This window comes from Mesoplodon mirus (genome assembly GCF_964341445.2).
Source record: "Mesoplodon mirus genome assembly, chromosome: 15".
Classification (NCBI taxonomy): domain Eukaryota; kingdom Metazoa; phylum Chordata; class Mammalia; order Artiodactyla; family Ziphiidae; genus Mesoplodon; species Mesoplodon mirus.
The window spans coordinates 62,868,939-62,892,436 of NC_138991.1; the positions used below are offsets into that span (position 1 = coordinate 62,868,939).

Here is a 23,498-nt window from a genome sequence, read left to right on the forward strand (position 1 = left end):
TATGGGAAGCGAGCCTTGTGGAACGCTCTGCGCCTGCGCAGACGCAATTCGCCGCCGGGGCGCCAAGCGGCGCATGCGCAGGCGCGTTGGTCTCCATTGAGAAGGTGCTGCGGCGGTGCCGGAGGTAGGAGGGGCCGGGCTTCGGGGCCGGGAGTCTGCACCCGGGAGAGGAGGTACAGCCACCTCGGGCCTTTCTCGCTCTTCTGAGGGCGAAGAGGCTTTCTCGCCCGCCGCCAGCCGCGGTTAGAGGCAGGACCCGGGCTTGGGTGGAGGAGCCCAGGGCTGTCTGAACGGAAGGGGGGTTGGGGGGATCCGGATACCCACGGGTCTATGACTAGCGATCGGAATTCGCCGTCTGTCTTTATAGCCGCCAGAGTCCTTGGCAGCCCTTCCCCAGGTGACAACCCGTGTGTCACCGGGTTGGGCGAGGCGGGGGGTCAGCCCCGCATCTGCCCATTCTTTTTTTCAGCGTCTGCGGTGAGCCCGGCCGCGGTAGGTACAAAGCTGAGTAGGCACAGTCCCCAGCCCTCTGGAAACTTGCCGTCTCGTAGGATCCATTACTTCCTTCAGCAGATACTGATTGAGCACGTATAGGAGATGCACCGTTTTAAAGTAGTATGGGCAGAGATGTGGCGACTCAAGGCAATGTGGAGGGTGGAGTTTGCTCTAGCTCCCACATCCAACAGTTTGCTTGGCCTAACGTCCCAGGCGCTCGGACACGGATTCTCCCTGCAGCCTTCTCTCCCACCACTTTCCTCTTCGCTCCCTATTGTACCAAACTCTTTGCAGTTAATTAATTCAACAGATAACTATCGAGCACTTATTACAAGTCATGCACCTTGTCAGCCAACGAGAATACAAAATAGAGATGAGTGTGTGCCCTCCTGAAGTTTTGAGCTTAGTAGGCGACAGATAACAAGTAAATGAATAAAAATATAAGAGCTGATGCCCTGGAATCACACTGCCTGGATTTGATCCCAGCCCTGCCACTTGAAAAGCTGTGTCAATTTGAGTCAGTTCCTCATTCTTGTGCCTGGTTCCTTGCTGTAAAGAAAGGGCGTCAATAGATTGTACCCAGTAGAGTTGTTGTAAGTATTAAACGAGTTAGACTTGTAAAGCACTTGGGACCACTGCCTGCATACAGTAAGCATTCAATAAACCTATTACTTGTGATTATAACTTGTGATAAGTGCCATTGTGAAAACAGTGTGTAATGATAGAAAATAATGGGAGTGGAGAGGGTTCGATTAGATAAAAACGGAGAGCAAGCTTCTCTAAGGAGATGTAAGATGAGAATGAGCCAGCCATGCAAAGTAGATTTTAGGTATGTGTGTCTGCCCAGCTTTGGAAAACTAGGTGATTAATTGGATTACTTAGACAGTGGAGATTTAATTATGGTATTTGAAATGAACTTTCTACCACTGGGTTATTCAGTTTTGATTTCTGAATTCCACTAAACTGTGCCAATATAAATAATCATGCCCATAAGGCCCAACCTTTGCATATGAGCAGCATTCTAGTCACCTGAGTTAGGAGAGTTGCTGGGGTGAGAGAATGGAGAAAAGTGACCTATTTCTGATTTGGAAAAATTGGTTGTGTCAGTGAAAGAGAGCCTGCTATGTTCCTATCTTTTGTTTCTTCGTGAGCGTTCAAGTACATATTCTCTCTTTCTCTCTCTCATTACATTGCTTGCTGATAGAGCCTCTGAGAGCTGGAGGCCTTGAACCAGCACAGGCCTAAGAGATAGTTTTTCTGGATTCCGGGGCCATCTTGTTTCTGTGGTGACTGCTCTTCATGGGATTTATTCCCTAGGCTTCAATAAAACTATACTCTTCCAAGATGCACACATTTTTCTGCCTGTGGAAGAACATGCTTTGACAGGTTTTTAGATCCCTCTCCCCTGTTGTGTTGTGGTAGCCTGTAGGACAGTTAGTTTGTGCTAACCAGGCTATAGCTGATTATTTGACAGGGGTATTGTTCCTCTGGAGACTTTTCTCATACCCCACATGCTCTTGTACCTTCCTGGAAGAAATGGCATAAAATGACAATATCTGTCTAATTACACTTAGATGCTTTTGGTTTTCCACGAGTGAAAAATTAAATGAATCAAATGTGCTTTATCACCGTGGAGATCTTGGAGAATCACCTGAGCACCAAGGTCACATGTACTCTCAGAAGTTCTCATCTGTGAACTTTAATAAAGGTAAGCTTTAAACGTGCTGTTTAACACAGGTTCAATTTGAAGAAAGACATTTTAAATCATTATGGAGGGGGGAGCAGTACTTCCTGCTCAATTGTGCAAACTCTCCAGGTACCTCAGTGAGAAGTAGGGAGGAACCATAATGAAGCTGCGAGTGCGAACGAGGCCTGGCTAGGCTCACACTCGGGTTCACTTTCTCATCTGTCCACATGCCCCCAGATTGACCCTCACTCCTCCGAAGACCAGCCTGAAAGCCTTCAAACCCGTCAGATGATGGATGAGTCAGACGATGACTTTAAGGAACTCTGTGCCAGCTTTTTCCAAAGGGTGAAAAAGAATGGCCCCAAGGAAGTGTCGGGGGAAAGGAAGACACAAAAGGCCTCAAACAGTACCCAGATAAGAAGCAAACTGAAAAGGACCAAACCAACTGCTTCCAAGAGCAAAACCCTTCAAGGCCCCGCTGAGAGGAAAACTCGCTCTGGCAGCCAGGTCCTGCGGACTCAAAAGCAAGGGGCACCCAAGTGGCCAGAGAGTGAACCTGCTCCCCCTGAAAATGGGGAGGGAAGCGTGCATGCTTCTGCTGTGCTCCAAGACAGTGCATGGAGCACCCAGACAGGTAACCAGCTGAAATAGCTGCCAAAACTTTTCCAGAGAGGAAACCAGAGGTGATTTGTACTATTTTAAACCAGGGGTCGGAAAACTTTCTGAAAAGGGCCAGCTAGTAAATTTTTTTGGCTTTGCAGGCTGTACAGTCTCTGTCGCAAACTACTCAACTCCCTATGACGGTATGTAATAGAATGGGCTGTGTTCCAGTAAAACTTCACTTACAAAAACAGGCAGCCAGCCCGAGGACCGTAGTTTGCCAACTCCTGTTTTAAACAATAGTCATAAAAAATATAACCTGTGTGAATTTTCTACATGATATATTTGGGACCCTTTTCTCTTTCAGTTTCCTATTAATGTTTACATCACTCAGTTGACATGAGTTACATGAACATGAAAATAATGCTGCTTCTCTCACTTTCTTTTTTTTTTTTTTTCTCTCACTTTCTTGAGTTCATTCCAAAGTGGTTAAGTTGCAGTGGGCCAGCCAGTTTGGTTAGGCTGCTGAAAGGTAGAACAAGGGTGCCGTGTGGGTTTGAGTCCCAGGAGAATATTCTGGTCCTTCCTTTCTCCTCCAAACACCTTTTATTCTTTTCTTTTTCTTCTTCTTTTTTTTTTTTTTTTTTTTTGGTTTGTTCGTTTAAAGCAGCCTTCTTATTCTGCTGCCCTTGGTGTACTAAACCATATGGTTAGCATACATTCTTCATGCAGAACTGAAAACCAGCCTTGCATATATAATACAGCACAAGATCTTTGGGCTCCTGAGTTCTGTTTCTAAATTTTTCTCACCTTCACTTCCTGATCTTAAATAATATGTGGTCAGCATGACCTCCCAGTGCAGTGGTGGTAAAGAAACCGTTGTAAGGCTTCGTTAATGTTGCTGAAACATTACTGGTCTTCATGCTCCCTTTGAGAGTCTAGTGAAAGCTATGCTTGATTTCCCCCAGAACACTGCACCCCCGAACACACCTGCAAAATTGACATATAACTTCAGGGGCTTCGTGGATCCCCCCTGGAGGTCATCTACAGACACCAAGTTAAAGGAGAACTTCTGACCTAGAAAGATATAAGTGTTTGTCATTAATATTTCTTTAATAACAGCTTTATAGGGATACAATTCATGTTCTATAAAATTTACCCTTTTAAAGTGTATGGCTCAGTGATTTTAGTATATTCACAGAGTCGTGCAACCATCCCCCCTACTTAATTTTAGAACATGTTCACCACCTCAGAAATAAACCCCATGTTCAATAGCAGTCACTCCCCATGCCCCCTCCTGTCATAGATATTTATGACAGGGGTATTTATATCACCACAAACAGTGAGGTTACCAAAAAACAATCAGTACTATTCACACTTAAGACTTAAACCTAAACTAGTCAGTAAAGGACCCCTTTGAAACTTGAGGTGTTTGAAACTTTGGAAGAGTCTTTGGTTCCTCCAGCTAGAACTGATGCATGTGAATGTTTTCCTCCTTGCCAGAGGCCACTCCTGACAGCCGCTCCCAGCCCCCTCTTTCCTGTCTGACTGCGATGGTGCCCAGTCCCTCCAAACCCCGGGCGGCAGAGCTGGTGCTACAGCGAATGCAGCAGTTCAAGAGAGCAGACCCCGAGCGTTTGAAACACGGTTCAGAAGGGTGCTCCCTAGAGGCTGCACTTGAAGAAAACGTCCCAGAGGGCCCTCAAGAGATGATGGCGGGGAACGGTATGATGGGAGTCCTCTGTCTTCCCAACAGGGTTGACTTTCGGGGAAGGGAGTCAGGAAGGAGCCCGTGTTCATTGCGTCTCTGCTGGGGGTGGCACTCTACCTTTGCTACTCCGTCTGGCCAGAGAACAGAGGGTCCCTTGGGTCATTTCTCATTTAGCTTCTTTGACAAGGTACAGCTTCCTCTTTTTTTTTTTTTTTTTTTTTTTTTTTTTGTGGTACACGGGCCTCTCACTGCTGTGGCCTCTCCTGTTGCGGAGCACAGGCTCTGGACGTGCAGGCTCAGCGGCCATGGCTCACGGGCCCAGCCGCTCCGTGGCATGTGGGATCTTCCCGGACCGGGGCACGAACCCGTGTCCCCTGCATCAGCAGGCAGACTCTCAACCACTGCGCCACCAGGGAAACCCCCTCTTTTTTTTATTTTGACTTTTTGTTACAAAATTTTCCCATTCATAAAAGTCAGAAAAATATATTACAATGAAGTCCCTATGCCCTCAACCTATATTTAACAATTGTCAGCATTTTGCCATACATTTTTTTGTCTCTATAAATATACGTTTCTTCTGTACCATATGAAAGCAAGTTATAGACATCATGACGCTTCACTCCTAGATTCTCCTATATAATCACAATACCATAAACACAAGTGATTCCATAACACTGCCTGGTATCAGTTCACATTCAGATTTCCCTGGTTGTCCCAAGGATAGCTTCTGTAGCTGGACTCCTTCTCTTTCTGAATGAGGATTTGTCACACACGTGTGGCTGTGGCTCAGTAGTCTCTCTGGTCTAGACTCTAGACCAGTACCCTTGTCTTGTCCTTGTTTTTTCACGATACTAACTTCTTGAAAAGTCCAGGACAATTGTCTTTTAAAATTCCCCCCTTTCTGGATTTGCTTGTTTCCTCCTGCTGTCATTTAACCTTTTCCTGCAGGGAAGTGCCGTGCACTGCATGTTACACCACCTCTTGAGGCCTGTAATGTCAGGTGGTACTGCACTTTATCCCCTAAACAATAGGAATTTTCATCCCTGGTGAAAATATACAAAAGGAAAAGAAATAGGAAAAAACTATATTGACAGACGGCTAGTAAATACGTAGTCTCCTGGTACTGTACCTGCAGATTTCACCTCAGGATTACTGAGGATTCTCAGGCTACCCCAGAGGTCCATGCAGGTGACATAGTGATGTGACATCTGCTGTGGCGTTGGTCCTTGGTCCACGTGGCACCAAGGGGTGCAGAGGAGTCACTCAGCCACTGCGTAAGCCCAGCACCTACCGTACATGCGACTCAGTTGTTTCCATAAATCATCACATCATACCCAGGAATACTCAGGAGAGATAAACCATTTCTTTGTTTAAGAAAAACATTGACCAAAATGAAGTATGATGCTTTCTGGCTTTGTTCTCAGGGCATATCCCTCATGAGTGCCGAGGGTCTGCTCCAGCAACGTCAGATGTGACAGAGGGCTGCAGCAGTGGGCATGACCACCTTGAGAGCCATCTCAAGATTAGAGTCAGTCCATCCTCTGGTCTGATGCTGAGAAAAACCGAGAATGGCATTTCACTCTGACCTGGTTCTTCTAGGATGGGCAAGAAAAAGTCAGAGTAGTAGGAAAGGTTGAGCTTTGAAGAGAAAACTTAGATTTTTTGGAATAGAAGCCTTATAAACCTGGAATGCCCAGAGTTGCCGACTTTAGCAGAGATGGGAAAAGAAAGGCAAGTTCTTTAGTACCTTGATGCTCAGAGAATGGTCCTGGACCAGCAGCATCAGCCTCGCCTTGGAGTTGTCAGAAATGCAGAATCTCAGGCTCCACCTGGGCCCCCAGAGTGCCAGCCTCCAGACCTGCATTTTAACCAGCTTTCTGGGGGTCCCTGTACCTGTTAAAGTTTAAGGAGTACCCTTCTCAGGGACCCACTAGGTGTCCAGTCTCCCTGGATGGGGCCACGCATGAGCCAAGTGGTGCCAGGTCTGGATTCCTCACGATACGCCCAGTGTCTGTGCTCCTTGACATCTGAGGATAAGCTGGTCCTCATGGGTCCTTGTGCCTCCACAGGGTCTGGGCCCAGGCTCCCTGCCACAGAGAGCGACGCTGCAGTGGCCTTGGCCCTCCAGCATGAGTTTGGGCCAGAACGGGCATCCACACACAACGACAGCCTGGAGGAGAAGGGGTTGTTCTTTTGCCAGATCTGTCAAAAGAACCTCTCGGCTATGACTGTGACACGGAGGGAGCAGCATGTGAACCGGTAGGAGCAGCTCGGCCGTCACCTGTCTGTGGTCACCTCTCCCGTGGGTGTGACCAGCTCCAGGGCTCCTGTGGCCATGGTGGGAATCTTGAGATAGTACCTCAGTATCGGTGTCAATCTATCCTTGCTTTTCTTTTTAAACAGCTTTATTGAGATATAATTCGTATACCATACAATTCACCCATTTAAAGTGAACAATAAAATCGTGTTTACTTAATATATTGACAGAGTTGTGCAGCCATCACCACAATTTTTTTCCCTGTAAATTTATTTATTTATTTATTTTGGCTGCGTTGGGTCGTTATTGCTGTGCACGGGCTTTCTCCAGTTGCAGTGAGCAGGGGCTACTCTTCGTTGTGGTGCATGGGCTTCTCATTGCGGTGGCTTCTCTTGTTGCAGAGCACGAGCTCTAGACACGCGGGCTTCAGTAGTTGTGGCACATGGGCTCAGTAGTTGTGGCTCGCGGGCTCTAGAGCGCAGGCTCAGTAGTTGCGGCACACGGGCTTAGTTGCTCCGCAGCAGGGCTCGAACCCGCGTCCCCTGCATTGGCAGGCGGATTCTTAACCACTGTGCCACCAGGGACGTCCCCACGGTCAATTTTATACCATCTCGTCACCCCCAAAATAAACCCCAGACCCATTAAGCAGGCACCCCCATTTCCCTCTTTTCTTCAGCCCCTGGTAACCATTGATCTGCCTTATGTCTCTGTGGATTTGCCCATTCAGGACATAAGTGGACTCACACAATACATGGCTTTTTGTGTCTGGCTTCCTTCACTCAGCAGAGTGTTGGCAAGGGTCATCCATATTGTAGCTGTGTCAGTGCTTTTCTCCTTTTTAAGGTTAGATAATATTCCACTGTATGGATGGACCACATCTCGTTTATTCATTCATCCATTGGTGGACATTTGTCTCCACCTTTTGGGTTTTATGAATAGAGCTGCTGTGAACATGCTTTCCATGTATTTGCTTAAGTATCTGTTGTTTTTTTGTTTTTTTTAATGTATTTATTTATTTTGGCCGTGTGGGCTCTTCGTTGTGGCACGCGGGCTTAGTTGCAGCATGTGGGATCTTAGTTCCCCAGCCCGGGATGGAACCCAGGCCCCCTGCATTGGGACCACCAGGGAAGTCCTTTGAGTATCTGCTTTCAGCTCTTTGGGGCATATACTTAGGAGTAGAATCACTGTGCCATATGGTTACTCCCATGACTCTATGTTTAGTGTATCCTTGCTTTCTTCAGACACCTCTGCTAACAGAAACCTGAATTCAATGTCTGGAGGCTGACTGTAGGCTGTGTGGAGAGATCAGCTCAGGGGGAACAGGCTTTGTCCCACAGCACGTCCACGCTGACATGAATCCCTATCTACGATCATATTACCAGGGAGGGTGGTTCTTCTACCTTTGCTGTCTTCCTCCAGGTGCCTGGACGAGGCTGAAAAGGCACTGAGACCTTCTGTGCCTCAGATCCCTGAATGCCCAATTTGCGGCAAGCCATTTCTCACCCCAAAGAGCAGAATCAGTCACTTGAAACAGTGTGCGGTGAAGATGGAGGTCGGCCCGCAGCTCCTGCTCCAGGCCGTGCGGCTGCAGACAGCTCAGCCCGAGGGGGCCTCTGGCACACTGGCATCGAGGTGAGTCAGATGAAAAGGAAGAAAAATCAAAGTACTCTGATTTGTTTAAAAAAAGAAAAAAAGAAAAAAGGCCTTTTGTAGTGTTGGAGGAAAACAGAGCCCTCTCTGATTCTGAAGATGAAATATTTTGGGAGGAAATTGGGCATAGTCTCCACAGGGACTGAGGAGGGGACAGATCTCTATCGTCGGAGGCTTTGAAATGGACCAGTTGGATTGGACTGGTTTCCACGAGGGCCTTCCTGAGATTTTCCCATCCCCACCATCCTGAGCAGCTAAGAATTCGATCATTCTCTTCACCTCATCCATTTCGTGTGGGGTACAGCATGGCTTCCAGCTCAGTGTAGTCCGATTTTCATACTATTAATGTAAGATTACTCAGCATAGCTCAACAAGTTGATGAGACAGGACCATAGGCCTATTTTTTTGCATGAATCAAATGCTTAAGTGTTTGAATAGGAGGCCTTGCTGATACCCAGAAACAAGTGCTTGGCATGCAAACCACAGGCAAACAAGTGGCAGAGGGTTGCTTCCCTCCACATCGCCTCTGCCGCTGTGGATGCCTGGGTAGGTCCCAGTGTTACAGGGAACAGAGTAGCGCGGGCCCTGGACTTCTGTAGGTTCAGGACTTCTTTCCCTCGGCAGCTCTTGAGGGCAAAGGGAAGGCCAAGGGCAGTGGCTCTGTTCGTTCCAGCCATTGCCTGCACGCAGGTGATGGGCCTCTGAAGGGGGCCAGTGCTGAGACTGGGTGGTCGATTCTTAGCTGCAAGCCTGTCCGTATTTTAGCACATCAACACCAGCATCACAGATTCAGAAGCCTTATGTCCTTAGAACAGATGTCATCTAAGCCATTGCTTGCCTTTTGGCAGGACTAGACTGAAGCTACCTACTCAGATAAAATGTATCTGCTTTTTAAATACATCCAAGAAGTGAGACAAGATGTGTGTGGGTCCTTCTGGAAGGTTGTTAGAGTAGAAAACCACAGCAAACGAAGAGCCTTGCCTGCCATACGGCCAAGCCCAGGGCATTTTGACTCCGGGGTAGTCAGAGCTCCCCAGCCAGGGCACACATGCTGGTGAGAGCACCCCACTTGCTCCTGCACCCCTTGCGTGCTTTCAGCTCAGCCCAGGCCCTGCCCACTGGGCCGAGGTACAGTCTGCAGCAGCTGCCAGCAGGGCCTGGAGGTTAGGGTGGCTCCTTCCCGTCTTGGAGGCTATGGTTATCGTGCAGGGTTCCCAGGAGGTTGGAACTGAATTAGGGCTCGCTGAGATCTCTGAGGTGATACCTGAGATTCCGGAGCCATCCCTGGCCCGGTGGAGAGCACGAGCTTTTACCCAAACCAGAGGTGCTTCCTGCACACTGCCCTGAGGTGCAGGGCAGGTGGTCCTGGGTCTGCAATCTCCATCTGTCTCACCTTTACCTCCCACCTCTCGCCCAGACTGTTAGAATTCACCAGGCAGTGTAGGTTCTCTCCAGCCAGAAAGTCCTTTAAATAAATATCCTCCAACCCAAATGACATGCTGCACGTTGACCTCTGAGTCAGCTGACCATATTGGTGGCCTAACCTGGGAGGCCTTTCAGGCCTTGGGCAGAGGTGCCACCCTAGGGCCCCCGCAGGAGGGAAGGGATCTTTTCACGGCCAATGTGGCTGGGTCCGCCTCAGGGCATCTGAGGTATGGATGGGCAGAAGTGGGTGGAATCCGGAGAGCTGACTCCACCGGCAGGGTTTGGCCACGTCTGGGGTATGCGGGTGCTGCTGTTGGCTTTGTGTGTCTGCCAAGAACCCTGCTGGGCAGCATCACCTGGAAGGACCCAGACCCTCCCGTGTCTGGACTGTGCTGAACTCATGGCCCAGGATCAGACGAGCTCACGTGAGGCACAGAGTGAGCGCAGTGACTGAGTACAGAAGCCGTTGATGCTTCTGTCTGCACATTAATCCCTTTTCTCTTGCCCCCCCCGCCAAGGAGAAAGGGTGACCCCTCTCGGGTCCAGTGGGGACCACCTCAGAACAGGAAGTGCTCGCACCTCTAGCCTCACTAACCTTTCGGTGTGGCTGCCTTTTAAGCCTCAGGGATCACACTGGAGGTCTGAAGCGGAAGAGAGCCACTGCCAAGAAGGAGCCGCAGAAGAGGCGGAAGGTCGCCAAGCCCGAGGCGCCGTCCGAGGACCTGCTGGTGGCCATGGCTCTGTCCCGGTCCGAGATGGAGCAGGAGGCTGTGCCGGCGGCACTCAGGCTGGGAAATGCTTTTTCTGAGAGGACGAGACCGGGAGCAGGTACGTGTGGTCAAGGGTGGTGCCGGGGGAGCCTCGCTGCACAGCAGCCGCTAAAGGAGCAGCTGGGGGCCTCGGGGGGAGGATGACTCCGTGTTGCTTCTGTTTAGCTCTAGAGAAGAAAAGTCGCAAGAAGAAAGCCCCCGTTACGCCCCCGCAGTTGTTAGTCCAGGACGCGGAGACCACAGGGAGACAGATGGAGGATCGCGTGGCCCAGCTCTTGGCAGAGGAGCTGGAGCTGTCTGGCACGCCACCGCTTCCTGCAAGCAGAATTTTTAAGGAAGAGCTGGAAAAGGGCAGGCGGGGTCTTCGACCACCTGGAGGAAAGCAGAAATTTCTGTGGGAGGGCAGCGCCCTGACCGGGGCCTGGGCTCTGGAATCCTTCTACACGGCCAGCCTGGTCCCTCCCCTGGTGCCCCAGCGGCCCGCCGAGGTGTGCTCCCTTCCGAGCTGGCACGGGTGGGCTCAGGAGAGAGGGTGGCGGCAGAAAGTTGGAGGAAGATGGGAGTGGGGGGGAAGCCAAGGAGCGTTGTGTGTGGTCTAGTGTGTTTTCTTTGCAGCAACCAGATGGTTCCCCTGGTAGGAACAGGGAGACCACTGGTTCCCAAGTGTGTTATGTTCCTGGAGAGTTTAAAATGCAGAGTCCCAGGGCCTTCTCCCGGGCCGGGTATGACCTGCTTGTGATGGGGGGCAGGAACCAGACTGGTCTGTGCAGGTGTCTGGAATTGGTACTCACCCGCTTGAAGCAATTCAGACGATACTAGGAGGGCGGGGGCCCTGGGAACCCTTCTGCCGATGTGGAGGCCACAGGCATGGCCTCTGCCGTGACAGACGAGCCTGCTGACAGGTGGCAATGGTGACAAGCTTCCCAGGGTCGCTCTGGGCTGGGGCTCACACCCTTGGGGAGCCTGCTGTGGAGTCCACACGCTCACTCTGGCTCTCCCACTTCTTTCAGGGTCTCACACAGGAGCCCACGCTGCCACTGGAGCTGCCTGAGAAGCCAGAGCCTGGCATGCAAACACCCCTTGCCGTCCATGGCACCCGCCCTGTGGGCCACAGACCCCTGAGCCCAGCGCCCTCCGCCAGCCAGAGGGAGCATCAGGCCCTGCAGGACCTCCTGGACCTGGCAGGAGAGGGGCTGAGCGCCAGCCCGTGGCCCTGCAGCGGGGGCCCGGCCGGCTCAGGAGGGGCCACAGGTGAGACACTGGCCATCGGGGCTTCTCCTCCCTGGGACCAGGGCCATGACAGCTGCTCAGATCCGATGTTGCCAGGCTCATCCCCATTTGACAGGGAGAATGTAGTCTCACTAGGTGCTTTCATTTTTCCTCAAAGGTGAATGTGATTTAGGTGAGTTTGTCACAGTCTTCCTTCAACTTTGACTAAGGACAGAGCCTTTTGCCAGAACGAGTGGTCATGAGGGCTCTTTATCTCCCAAGTCCCTCTCTGTTGGGAGGGGGTGGTGGGGCAGGTGGTCTGTGGGCAGTTTGCTTTCCATGAAGATGTCCTCGGGTCAGCCCAGGTGATGCTCTTTCCCTGGTGGTTGATGTTGCCAGGAGGTGCTGTTCTTTTAACCTGCGAATCCTCCTCTCAGGAATGGACTTGTCGCCCAGCAGCCTTCCACTGACTGGGTTTGTCCTGCCAGCCAAGGAGAAGTGCCTGGAGAGGAGCAGCCAGGCTTCGGTAAGAATGTCTGGCCCTGTCCTGGCTCCATCCATGGTCTTGGCCCAAAGGGCTTGTTGTGTGGTCAGTGCTGCCAGCTCACTGCCAGCCTCCAGGCCCCTGCTTGAGTCCACTGATCCCCTTGACAGCCTTTGAACTGAGCGGGGCTTTGCCAGGAGGCTGTTGTCCCTTTTGTTGCTGAACCCTGGGGCACCTCAGTAGCCTGGCCCTGGGAGCCTGCTCTGTCCTGGGGCCCTGGGGTGAGGGCCTGCTCAGTGAGGGTGGCTCACTTCAGCCGACGGCTCTGTGCATCCATCTGTCAAAGTTCCATTCACTCATTCAGGACTTGCTGTGCCCTCATGTGTGAGTCCTGGAGGCCTCCAGCTAATAGTTTGTGTTCTGTGTTGTTGGCGAATTGGGTTAGAAGCTGGGTTTTCCTTAGGGTGGGTGTCATCCCGTGAGTGCATTGGTATCAGCCAAGCACTTCTCTCCAAGGTCTCCCTGGAGACATGGCACGTGTCAGAGAGGGACACGGAGCTCCTCGGCCGGCCCCGTAACTGCTTGGGCTCAGGTCCCATCTGTCACGGCAGGCTGGGCTGGTAGCTTCCTGTGGGGCCACACACTGCCTGGCCCACGGAGCCCTCAGCAGGTGCTGATGCTGCCGCCGCGTCCTGGTGAGGCTGTCAAGCACACCTCTCCATGGGCTGGGGCTCCCATTTAGGCCAGGGAATTGGGTGTGATGGAGATGTTTAGAAAGGACTGGGTTTTGCTGTTCCGTGTCCCTAAGGGCCTAAAGGTAACTTAAAGGTGGAGCCCAACATTGGACCTTGTGGGGAGCAGCACGAGGCCCTGACTGGCTACCTGCACCCCATCAGTAGGGCCTGCACAGTTAGGCGGGCGACAGGTGGCAGTGGCCGCTCTCCCCCTCTCATTTCAGCTCGCCCTGGGTTTGCTGGTGGCCGACTTCGGTGCCATGGTCAACAACCCACACCTCAGCGACATCCAGTTTCAGATGGACAGCGGGGAGGTGCTTTATGCCCACAAGTTTGTGCTCTACGCCCGATGCCCACTTCTCATGCAGCACGTAAGTGTGCAGTCAAGCTGACTCCCCACCCCCTTCCCTCCCCCCTCCTCTCCCTCCTCCCCTCTTCTTCCCTCTGTGCCCTGCCTCTCCCTCTGTCTTCCTGCCCCCTTTCCTCCCCCAACCCTGGCTCTCCTCCCACTGTCCTGGAATGTTCTTCCTCTGTTGCCATCAAGGTTATGCTTCTATGGAGAAGACAGGTTTGAGGTCAGGAAGCTCTATGAGGAGATAAGCTTTGGGAAACATCAGATTTCTTGTTCTGTTGAATAAAAATCCTTTTCTCCCCAGAATTGTTTCCTTTTCCTCTTTTTGCATAATTGTAAAGTCTTATAATCAACCTTGTTAAGGTCGAGATACTGCGACATTTCTGTGCCATTGTGCATTTGACTTGAACGTCACATTGCAGGAATCCCAGAAACTGCTGTCAGTCTCCTCAGAAAGTTCTAGTGCCTTTGATATGCCTGTCAAGAGGGGACTGACTGGGTTCTTGAGCATCTATCACTGACTTGATTTTGGAAGCAGACAAGTTTTGTGGCCTAACCTGCAGAATTCCTGGCCAACTAAATGGAGCGACACTGGCTAATACCTGTCCTGGGACAAGCTCAGAGGCTCCCAGAACCTCCCTGAAGTCTGTTTCGCCCCAAGTCGCGACTGTCCGATCGGTAACTCTTCTGCATGCGTTTCTCCCTCAGGTAAACAGTGAAGGCTTCTTTGCAATAGAAGATGGTGACATGAGGACCCAGCGCGTTCTGCTGAGTGACGTCAGCGCTGAGGCCGCCCGGGTGTTCCTGCGTTATCTCTATGCTGCGGACACTGCCCTTACTCCCCAACTGGCCCCTGACCTGAGCTCTCTGGCCCACAGGTCCGGATTGTTCTTCCCATTTACTTCACAGCTTTTGACATTAACTGACAAGGATTATCTGGTTGATGGCCCGTGGGAAGGTCAGGGCTGAGTCCTTCCTGTACCTTTTAATCCCCAGTTTATACCCGGTGGTGACCTTGAACAGGGTGTATTGACTGGAAGTCTGGCCAGAATGAACACTTGCAGGAGAGCCAAGTGCTGGCTGAGGAGGGCCGCGTGGCTTTCGATCCCTGGGCATGATGAGAGGGTGGTCCCAACCTCAGCCCCCAAACACTGCCACTCCTTGGTGGTTCTGCCACCAAAGCTGAACAACAGCTGTCCTTTCCCAAGTCCCAGAAAATGGAAGTGAGTAGGATGCTTGATCTAACTCCCATGAATTTGCACCTACCTGGTTTGTCCACACCAGCATCTCAGGAGAGGTGGCAGGTAGCTCAGCAAAAATAGGTGTTTTACTTCCTGATAAGGCTCGAGGGCCTCTGGGATGAAACCTTGTTCACCTCTCAGGTGCATTATTGGGAAGGATGGGCTCAGCCTCTGGAGTTTCAAAGGTACCGATTAGACCACAGAGCCGTCAAGCAGGTGGCAGGCTGGTGTGGCCCTGGCTGACCTGTGACAGGTTTGGGTGTCCCGGTTTGCATCAGTCACAGCATTTTGGATGCTCTCCCGGTCACAGCACCACCCATCCCTGCCATCTCCCCTCAGCCTGCACTTGGGCCTGCACAGCAGGGTTATTGGCCCTCCTTGAAGGCTCTGTTTCTAGAACTGAGCAGCCTGGGGCATAGCTGGGCATGCACGGGAACCGTCTCCGTAGGGCAGCAGGGGAAAGGCCAGGGTGAGTCACCGCCGTCCTCCCCGTTGAGGGCTCCTGCCCTGAGCCTTCCGCACCTGGACACCCAGCTGCCGCCTCTGCGCAGGGTGGGGTGATGCATGGCTTTCCCATTGCAGGTTTGGCGTGACTGAGCTTGTTCACCTGTGCGAACAGGTGCCCGTCCTGATGGATGCAGAGGGTGGACAGCAGAAGGAGCAGGAAGACGAGGATTGTGAAAGCAGAGTGGAGACTTTCCAAGAACTCCTGCGGTCAGTGTGGCGGGGTGAGGAGGAGGAAGCAGAGGCTCTGCTGAAATCCGAGGGCCGAGAAGAAGACAGAGAAAAGGTGAATGAGGCAGAGATGGAAGAAATTTATGAATTTGCAGCTACTCAGCGAAAGCTGCTCCAGTGGGAGAAACCTCCAGCGATGGAGGAAGAAGCTGACCAGCTCAGGGAGGACGGTCCAGTTTCTGAGGGAATCCTCACAAGTGTTCGCAGTAAAGAACAGTCAGAAAATGCAGAGCAGATGGAATCATCTGGGCAAGGAAGAGATGAGGCCCCAGACAAATGGAAAAACATGAGACAGTCCACGCTCCTGCCCCCCGGAGACCAGGGTTTGGACAGGGAGGAGAAAGCAGAGTCCCCAGAGGAAGCACTGGGTCTTCCCTACTCTTCCAGCCCTGCCCGGGGTCGGGCAGAGAAGCAGGAAAGTACCATTTTGTGCTCAGTTGATGATGATGATGAACAGTCCTTTTCATTGCCTCAAGCCGGATACCCTGAACCCTCCCAGATGACAAGTGATCGCAAGGAAGGAAACTGCACCGTATGGGAAAGGGAGATAGAGAGTTCCCATCCCCCTGCTCGCCAGCAGGCACCTCCCTCACACTCACCCTTCTTCCCATCACAGCCCCATCAAGGCAGGAGTCCCTGCCGGCCACATCTTCGTTCTCGTCACACCAGTGACCTGTCCCTGCCAACACCCCAGTTGCAGGGCACGGCTTCCAGGGTGGCCTCTCAGAACTCATCACTGAAGCCAAAGAGGGCCAGAAGCCTTCCCATGTCACATAAGGATCCAGGCCAGAAAGACAAGGAATGTAGTTCTGTGTTGGAACACAGAGGTAAAGGGGTACTGATCTCCCCAGAAAAGTCGCCACCCATGGATCTAACCCAGTCAGAACCTGGCTGCTTAAGTGCCAGGTCTCAGAACTCCCCATCCAGCGTGAACAGAGAAGATGAGGTTATCCTTTTATTGGATTCAGATGAAGAGCTGGAGCTGGAACAAATCAAAATAAAGTCAGTTTTGAACGGTCCCTCGGAAGAAAGGAAAGTTCTTGAAGTTAGCACCAAGTCCTCTGAGCTGTTTTCCATCATCGACCTCGATGCGGAGCAGGAACCTTCCCAAAGCCCACCAGGAAGAGAACCCACGCTACAGCAGGAGGTGGAGGGACCGCTGGGGAACCGGGGCTCTGTCGGGGGCAGAGGGACCCCCCAGCTGTTCTGCAACCCCAAGATCAGTGGCGACGAGGACAGCACGACAGATACCTCGTGGCTGGTGCCTGCCACCCCACTGGCTAGCAGAAGCCGCGACTGTTCATCGCAGACCCAAATCACAGGCCTCAGGTCCAGGCCTTCAGCAGACCCACTGGCTCAGCCCAAGCCCAGGGCCCTGTTAGAGACCAGGGACGAACCGGAAGCCATGAGTAAGTTTTCGGTCATCGTGCCTCAGACATCATCCTCACTCCTGAGCCCCGTCGCTCCCGGAAGCCCTGACAGCAGAAGGCAGGTCTGCAGAAGCCCATCCAGTCCCCACCCCAGATGCCACCAGTACTTTTCTCCTCTGGCTCCCCGTCCCGGCTCAGGAGGCCTCGCTGATCTCACTGGGCAGTTCCAGAGGCACCCGCTGCCTGCGCCGAGCCCAGGGGTTCAGGCCACTGCGAGTGAAGTGGTGGAGGTTGAGGACAGTGAGGAGGAGCAGGAGGTGGCCTCCCGGAAGGCGAGCAGCATCCCCCTGCCGGATAGTGACCCCCTGATTCCAGCCGACGATTGGTGTTGGCACGTGGAGCCCCTCTCACCAATTCCGATCGACCACCTGAACCTCGAGTGGACCGGTCCCCTGAGCACCAGTAGCCCTGGCAGTAGGGTGGAGGGGGCCCCAGACAGCGGTGACTGCCGCCCCCCAGCACTGCTGGGCACCACCCCCATCCGAGTAAGCTGCACTGGCCAGAGGAAGGCTCAAGAGAAATCCCCTGGGGCTGGCTCCCCTGGGAGCAGCAGGCTGAGCTTTCTGAACTCAGCTCTGTGGGATGATTGGGATGGAGAAGAACAGAAGTCGCCAGAGGCTCTTCCTCTGCCCCAGACACCGAGCGTGCATGGAGCCCAGAAGTTGCAAGAGTTACAGACGCCAAGTGAGTAGTGGGAGGGTGTTGCCTTTTACACTGTTTTACACTAAGGGGTGTGGAGGGTTGTAACGACAGCGCGGGGCAGTGATGCTAAAGGGCCTGCTGACCCGTGGCCAGCCCTCCCCTTGCCTGCCTGACCCCACTCCGCAGTTGGGGAGGATCGGCCTGCTGTCAAACATGTACTCCTTAGCCAGTAAGTCAGGGCTTCCTAAACCTGCCTGCATCCTGTGGCTCGCCTGGGTACTTGTTAAAGATCCCTGTCTGTGGCTCTGCTCCAGAATAGTGGACCAGCACCTCTGAGAGGCTGTGACAGGCACCTCAGGTGCACCTTAAGAGCAAACATGTGGTTCCTCAAGTAGTCAAACACAGAATTGCCATTACCACCAGGCAATTCCACTCCTACATATACATTCAAAGGATTTGAGATCAGGACTCCTGTACACAAATGTTCACAGCAGCAATATTCACAACAGCCAAAAGGTGGAAACAACCCAAGTGTCCATCAGCTGATAAGTGGATAAATAAATGTGGTCCATCCATACATACAGTGGAATATTATTCAGCCATATGAAGGAACAAAGCACTGACACAGATACAGCAGAATGAACCTTGAAAACATGCTGCTCAGTGAAAGAAGCCAGACACAAAAGGCCACCACGTATTATATGATTCCTTTTATATGAAACATTGTCAGATGGACAAAGCCATAGAGACAGAAAGTAGATGAGTGATCACCAGGGGCTGGGGGGGAGGAGAACAGGGAGTGACGAGCATGGCATTTTCTTTGGGGGATGAAATGTTTCAGAACTAGAAAGATGTGGTGGTTGCACAACACTGAATGTGCTAAGTGCTACTGTTCACTTTAAAATTTTGTTATGTGAATTTCATCTCAATTAAAAGACCAGATGGGGTGAGTGTGGGAGGTCTGCTGTGAGCCCTATTGGCCCCACTGGTGGAGGGACCCCACTTCCCACCTCATTTCAGTCACAGGGGAAAATCAAGGCCCCCAGTTGGTGTCGGCCCCTTGAGGTGCTGCTGCCCCACTGCTACCCCCCCCAGCTGGACTGATCCAGGGAGAGTCTGGGAAGGGACCAGGCGACACTGAGCCGTGACTGGTGACAGGGAAGCAGAGCCTATGGGCGGAGCATCTGCCTGTGTCCTGCTATTTCATGTCCCCCTAAAATCTTAGACCAGCTGGGCATCACTAACCAGTGCTTTCAGCCTTGAGTGGGCGTCAGAATTGCCTGCAGAGCTTCTTAAAACACACGTGGCCGGGCTCTACCCCAGAGCTGCTGCTTCAGGAGGTCTGCTGTGTGACCAAGAATTTGCATTTCTAACAGGTTCCCAGGTGGTGTGTGAGAACCACTGCAGGAGACCTGAGACCAGGGGACCTTAGTCAGAATCTGAGGGGAGATTCATGAGGGTGACAGACTCTGAAATGAAATAAAGAATCTTGTGCATTTTTCACAAGACAGATCCTGTTGTTTTCATTGGCATCTCAAAGGACTCCATGCTCATAAAAAGGATAAGAACCAAAGTTCAGATGTACTTAAGTTGTCCCTAAGTTGCCTTTAAAATACTGATTTTTTTAAAATAACAGCATTATTGAGATGTTATTCACATATCATAAAATTCACCCTTTCAAATGTACTATTTAATGGCTTTTTAGTACAGTATTCTACAACTGTCGAATTCCAGGATGTTTTCATCACCCCAAAATAAATCCCATCCCATTAGCAGTCGCCCCACTGCCCCTTCACCCCAGCCCCTGGCAACCGCCTACCTGCTTTCGAGCCCTTCACAGCATCAGCACCGTGTAAGCCCATGGCCCTCACCGTGTGCTGTGTGATGCTTTCCAATGGAAAGACGTGACTCCAGAGTCAAACAGTGAAGGGTGGACATCACTGCTGTCCTGGAGCGAGGGCAGCATTTCTCTAAGTGACACTATCAGGGTCAGAAGAGGCAAATCCAGGGCCCTTGTGCTGAAACATGTGTTTCTTTTGTTCTACCCAGAAGGTGCTAACCGGAAGAAGAACTTGCCCCCCGAAGTGCCCATAACCCCAATGCCAAGGTATTCCATCATGGAGACCCCGGTGCTGAAGAAAGAACTGGACAGGTTGGTGTTGTTCTGGAAAGCTTGCTCTGAGCAGACCCTCCCTCCTGCGCCTCTGTCCAGGCTTAGTGAAGTGGGGAGCAGAACGGCACCCTAGGCTCTGGTGGCAGGAGCCTCTGGCTGGTGGGGGGGCGTGCGTGACTCCCAGCTCTCCACATACTGTTCCCCAGGTGACTCAGGGCCAAGAAATGACACTCCTCCAGGTCACCCATCAGGTGGCAGGCCTCCATGTGCCATGTGGATGGGAATGGGACACTTGCCTTAACAGTCTGAGGAGGGAGACCTGATTTTTTAAAAGAACATCAAAACTCACATTCCAATGAATTCTCCTGTTTGCCTTGGACACTGGGGAGGTCACTGCTACCACCACCACTCAGAACTCAGGGGGAATGGCCCTTCTGGAATATTCCTGAGTTAGCTCAGTGGGTATGCAGGATAGACACCGACTTCTGAATGCTCATAAGTCAGGCATTTAAGATTCAGTTACATAAAGCTACTAGTTTAATTAGTTGATACCTGTTTGCTCTTTGCTGACGTTCACCTGTTTTCCCATTCAGGTTTGGGGTCCGCCCTCTGCCCAAACGCCAAATGGTCCTGAAACTGAAGGAGATATTCCAGTACACTCACCAGACACTGGAGTCAGATTCCGAGGAAGAGATCCAGTCCTCACAGGTGCCCTTGGAGGCTCCTTGCAGCCAGACTTACACCACCAAGAACTCTAAGGCTTCAAGGGCAGCTGGCCGCACTCAGCTGGAGGCCACTTCTGGCCCCGTTCCCCAAAGGTCCAAGGGACCTGCTAAGACCAAGGGCCCCCAACATCAAAAGACGCAGCCTGGTGGAAGCGTCCCTGCCCTGAGCACGTCACCAGCCAAGGAGAGCCCTCCAGGCCCTGATGGTGACACCCAGCTACCGGCCTCCCAGGAATCCGTGGCCACCTCTGTAGACAGCAGTGACAGCTCCTGCAGCTCACAAAGGTAACCAGATGGAAGGACAGGGCCAGTGGCTTTGTAGGTCCTCTGACAAGTGAGTTTTGAGAATTGGCATAAGCGAGGCCTGATGGCCAACATTCAGAAATCCCAGCTGTCTCTGGGTCTGAACGACCGGAGACCCAGGTGGGGTTAAAGGTCAGCCCCCTGTGGGCCTCCTGGGCAGACCTCTGGGGCTCCCACGTCCTCGCTCACAAGCAGGGCCAGCCTAGCACAGCTGCCCTCGGCATTAGATTCTGGCTGAGGGTGCGATCCCACTCAGGCCGGCAGCTAGAGTGCCAGGGACACAGCAGCCTGGGGCTTCCTACTGCCCTGGGGGTCGTCCATGGGCCGGGCTCCACAGGGGACAAAGAAACACACTCCTTCCCTCAAAGAGGCTCCTGGTCTCGGGGTGGAGGCCGGAAAGAAGGGGTGTTGCTAGATGTTATTGTCTGGTTCTTTTCAGTTCTTCCTGTGACTTTGGAGCGGCCTTGGAGTCTGCAGGAGAAGATGAGGAGGACGAGGAGGGTGTCAGTGCTTCACAGGCAGCCATCCAGGTAGCGGCCACAGAGGAGGCCGTGAGGCGTTACATCTGCTCCAAGCCAGCCCTCTACCGCAAGGTCCTGCTGTACCAGCCCTTGGAGCTGGCAGAGCTACAGGCCGAGCTGAAGCATCAAGGCATCCACGTGGCCACGGGGAAGCTGTTGGACTTTCTAGACACCCAGTGCATCACCTTCACCACAGCTGCCGCCCGCAAGGAGAAGCTTGAGAGGAAGAGACGGCAGCCCGTGGGCAAGAAGACGGGGGTCAGAACCCGTGGGCCTGTCCCCCGCCCCCAACCCCTGGCCATCAGCAGCCTGTGAGGGTCTGTGGCCTCCGTCAGCCAGCCAGGCCCCCACAGTGTTTCTGAGCTTTCTGACCACACCGCTCCCCCTGTGAATAACGGCAGCACCAACCCAGATCAGCTTCCTCTTGACCTCATACCCTAGAGTGGCCTTTGGAGTGTGTCATCTGCTGGATTTAGGGGCCCTGGCCCCTCCCTCCATTGGTGCCCACAGTTGGTCTCCCTTTAACCCCCTTGGACCCCATGTGTTTCAGGAGGGGGTGGGCCACTGCCAGCTGGCCAGGGCAAGGCCTGATTCAGCCGCATCTTCCACTCTCTTTGCCCACCAGTCACAGGTGTCCGTGTCCTGAGGTGGATGTCTGGGTCCAGGCTGCCCCTGCCCATGTCTTCCTTCTCAGCACTTGGGCTGTAATCCCAGCCTCCACCAGCAGACCAGCTGTCCACAGGCCCTGCACTGCCAGGCCCCAGGTGCTCTGCTGGCCCAGCTGTCCTGCCCAGACACCTGTCATTGTCACCAGCAGTCTTTGAATTGGACAGTACAGAAGGCCCAGTACAGCTCTGAAGCCCCCAAAATAAGCACGTTCTTTGTTAACTGGTTCCACCAGTATGTGTTGTAGCCACCTGTGGAGTGCAGGTGAGGGCTGGAAAAGAAGAAAAGTTGTTTGGGTCTCTGCGTCCTTGCGAACGTCTTGTCTGTTTTAAATACAGTGCAGTTCATTTTATATGATGTGCAATAAAAACAAAAAGTCTTTATAGAAACCTGGATGCTGTACTCTGGAAAATAAAGAGGGAAACAGGCCAAAACACCCACAGTGCCCCTGCTGCCCCCACACCCATGTCTGCCGAAGGCCTGTGCCTGTTCTCCATCTCAAGGGGGAGCCCAGGCCTGCTGCTGCTCATTCCCCTGGTTCTTAGGTACTCATTCATCTACACATTTGCGACCCCACCCCAAACCCCGCACACCTACAGTTAAGAGCCCTCAGCAGGCGCTGAGCTCCCACCCTCGATGATCCAGGAGAGGCCAAGGCCCAGCAGCATTGCCCAGGGTTTGTTACATGCAGGCTTGGGCCGCCCATACCCACTGGGTCAGAATCTGCATTTTAACAGGATGAGTTTATGAAGCCTGCTCTGGCCTGTGTGCTGGGCCCTGTGGAGAAAAGGGAATAGGCCGGCACTTCCGGTCATCTAGTGGAGGAGACAAACTGGCCTCTCCTCTGTGCCAGCAGTGCTCAGATGGCCCAAAAGGACAGCTTCCTGGAAGAGGGGGTTTGTGAACTGGGCCTCAGCGGCGTGCAGCATTCAGGGAGGCGAAATGGGGCTTCTTGAACACATACAGTGTTTCCTGATTTGTGACCAGGCGGAGGGGACCCAGCCTTCCCCGTGTCTGCTGCCCAAGGGCAGACGGCTAGAGGGAAGCCTCGGCTCAGATCACACCGCTTTGATCAGACTGAAGATGGAGCCTGGCCTGTTCTAGAAGCTACCATGCGTTTCTTCTATGAAGGGCTTGACGCCCCCTCCCGAGTATGGGCTGTGTCAGGGAAATGAAGTGGAGTTAGGAAGGAGGGAGCCGACCCAGGGTCCTTACCCTGCTCACTGGCTCGCGGGGGAGACCATGCAGCTTCGGGTGCACTCCCTGGCGGGAGGCCTGGGAGCCTCACTCCTCGGACAGTGTCCTGACTCCAAGAACGCTACCAACTCCAGGTGGAAAAGGAGGTTTTGGGGGAGGGGTTAAAGTGGATAAAAAGCCACCAGCAGGTAAAGGGAGGGAAGGTGGGCCTGGGGACTGAAGACCTTGGCCCATTGGGTCTGTGCAGCGTGTCCCCAGGAGCCAGCAGGGGTCAGCAGTGGGTCTGGCCATGGCTCGGCCAGTGCAAAAGCAAGGAAAGAGGGTTAAACCAGCCACTAAGAAAAGAAACCACCACAGCCAGAGAATCGGCGGCACCCGGGAAAGCATGACCTTTACAGAGGATTTAAACCTGACTCAGGAACTAGAGAATTAGGTCCAGCTAACTGGTTGAAAAGGAGCCGATGATGAGCTGCCCTCTCCCAGCACCCACAGGGAGCCTGGAGGAGCCAGTGGCCATGGCCTCGTGGTGGGCAGCGGGCACAGGCGTTCCT

General features: G+C 52.8%; 1 protein-coding gene across 5 annotated transcripts; it reads left to right on the plus strand.

Annotated features, from left to right (window-relative positions):
• Positions 1-57: 57 nt before the first annotated feature.
• SLX4 (SLX4 structure-specific endonuclease subunit) lies at positions 58-22,139 on the plus strand. Of its 5 annotated transcripts, none has more exons than XM_082644706.1 (16): positions 58-124; positions 2,070-2,203; positions 2,420-2,816; positions 4,286-4,507; positions 6,563-6,752; positions 8,170-8,382; positions 10,445-10,653; positions 10,761-11,083; positions 11,606-11,846; positions 12,242-12,330; positions 13,247-13,393; positions 14,083-14,252; positions 15,198-17,464; positions 19,472-19,574; positions 20,129-20,545; positions 21,003-22,139. In XM_082644706.1, the coding sequence occupies exons 3-16, from the start codon at positions 2,471-2,473 to the stop codon at positions 21,397-21,399; spliced, it is 5,334 nt and encodes a 1,777-aa protein (XP_082500832.1). In that variant the 5' UTR covers positions 58-124; positions 2,070-2,203; positions 2,420-2,470; the 3' UTR covers positions 21,400-22,139. The 5 variants fall into 5 exon arrangements, with proteins under 5 accessions (XP_082500832.1, XP_082500833.1, XP_082500834.1 ...); XM_082644707.1 differs by lacking the exon at positions 58-124 and adding an exon at positions 194-492; XM_082644708.1 differs by lacking the exon at positions 58-124 and having other exon boundaries at positions 194-2,203; positions 2,312-2,816.
• The last annotated feature ends 1,359 nt before the right edge of the window (positions 22,140-23,498 follow it).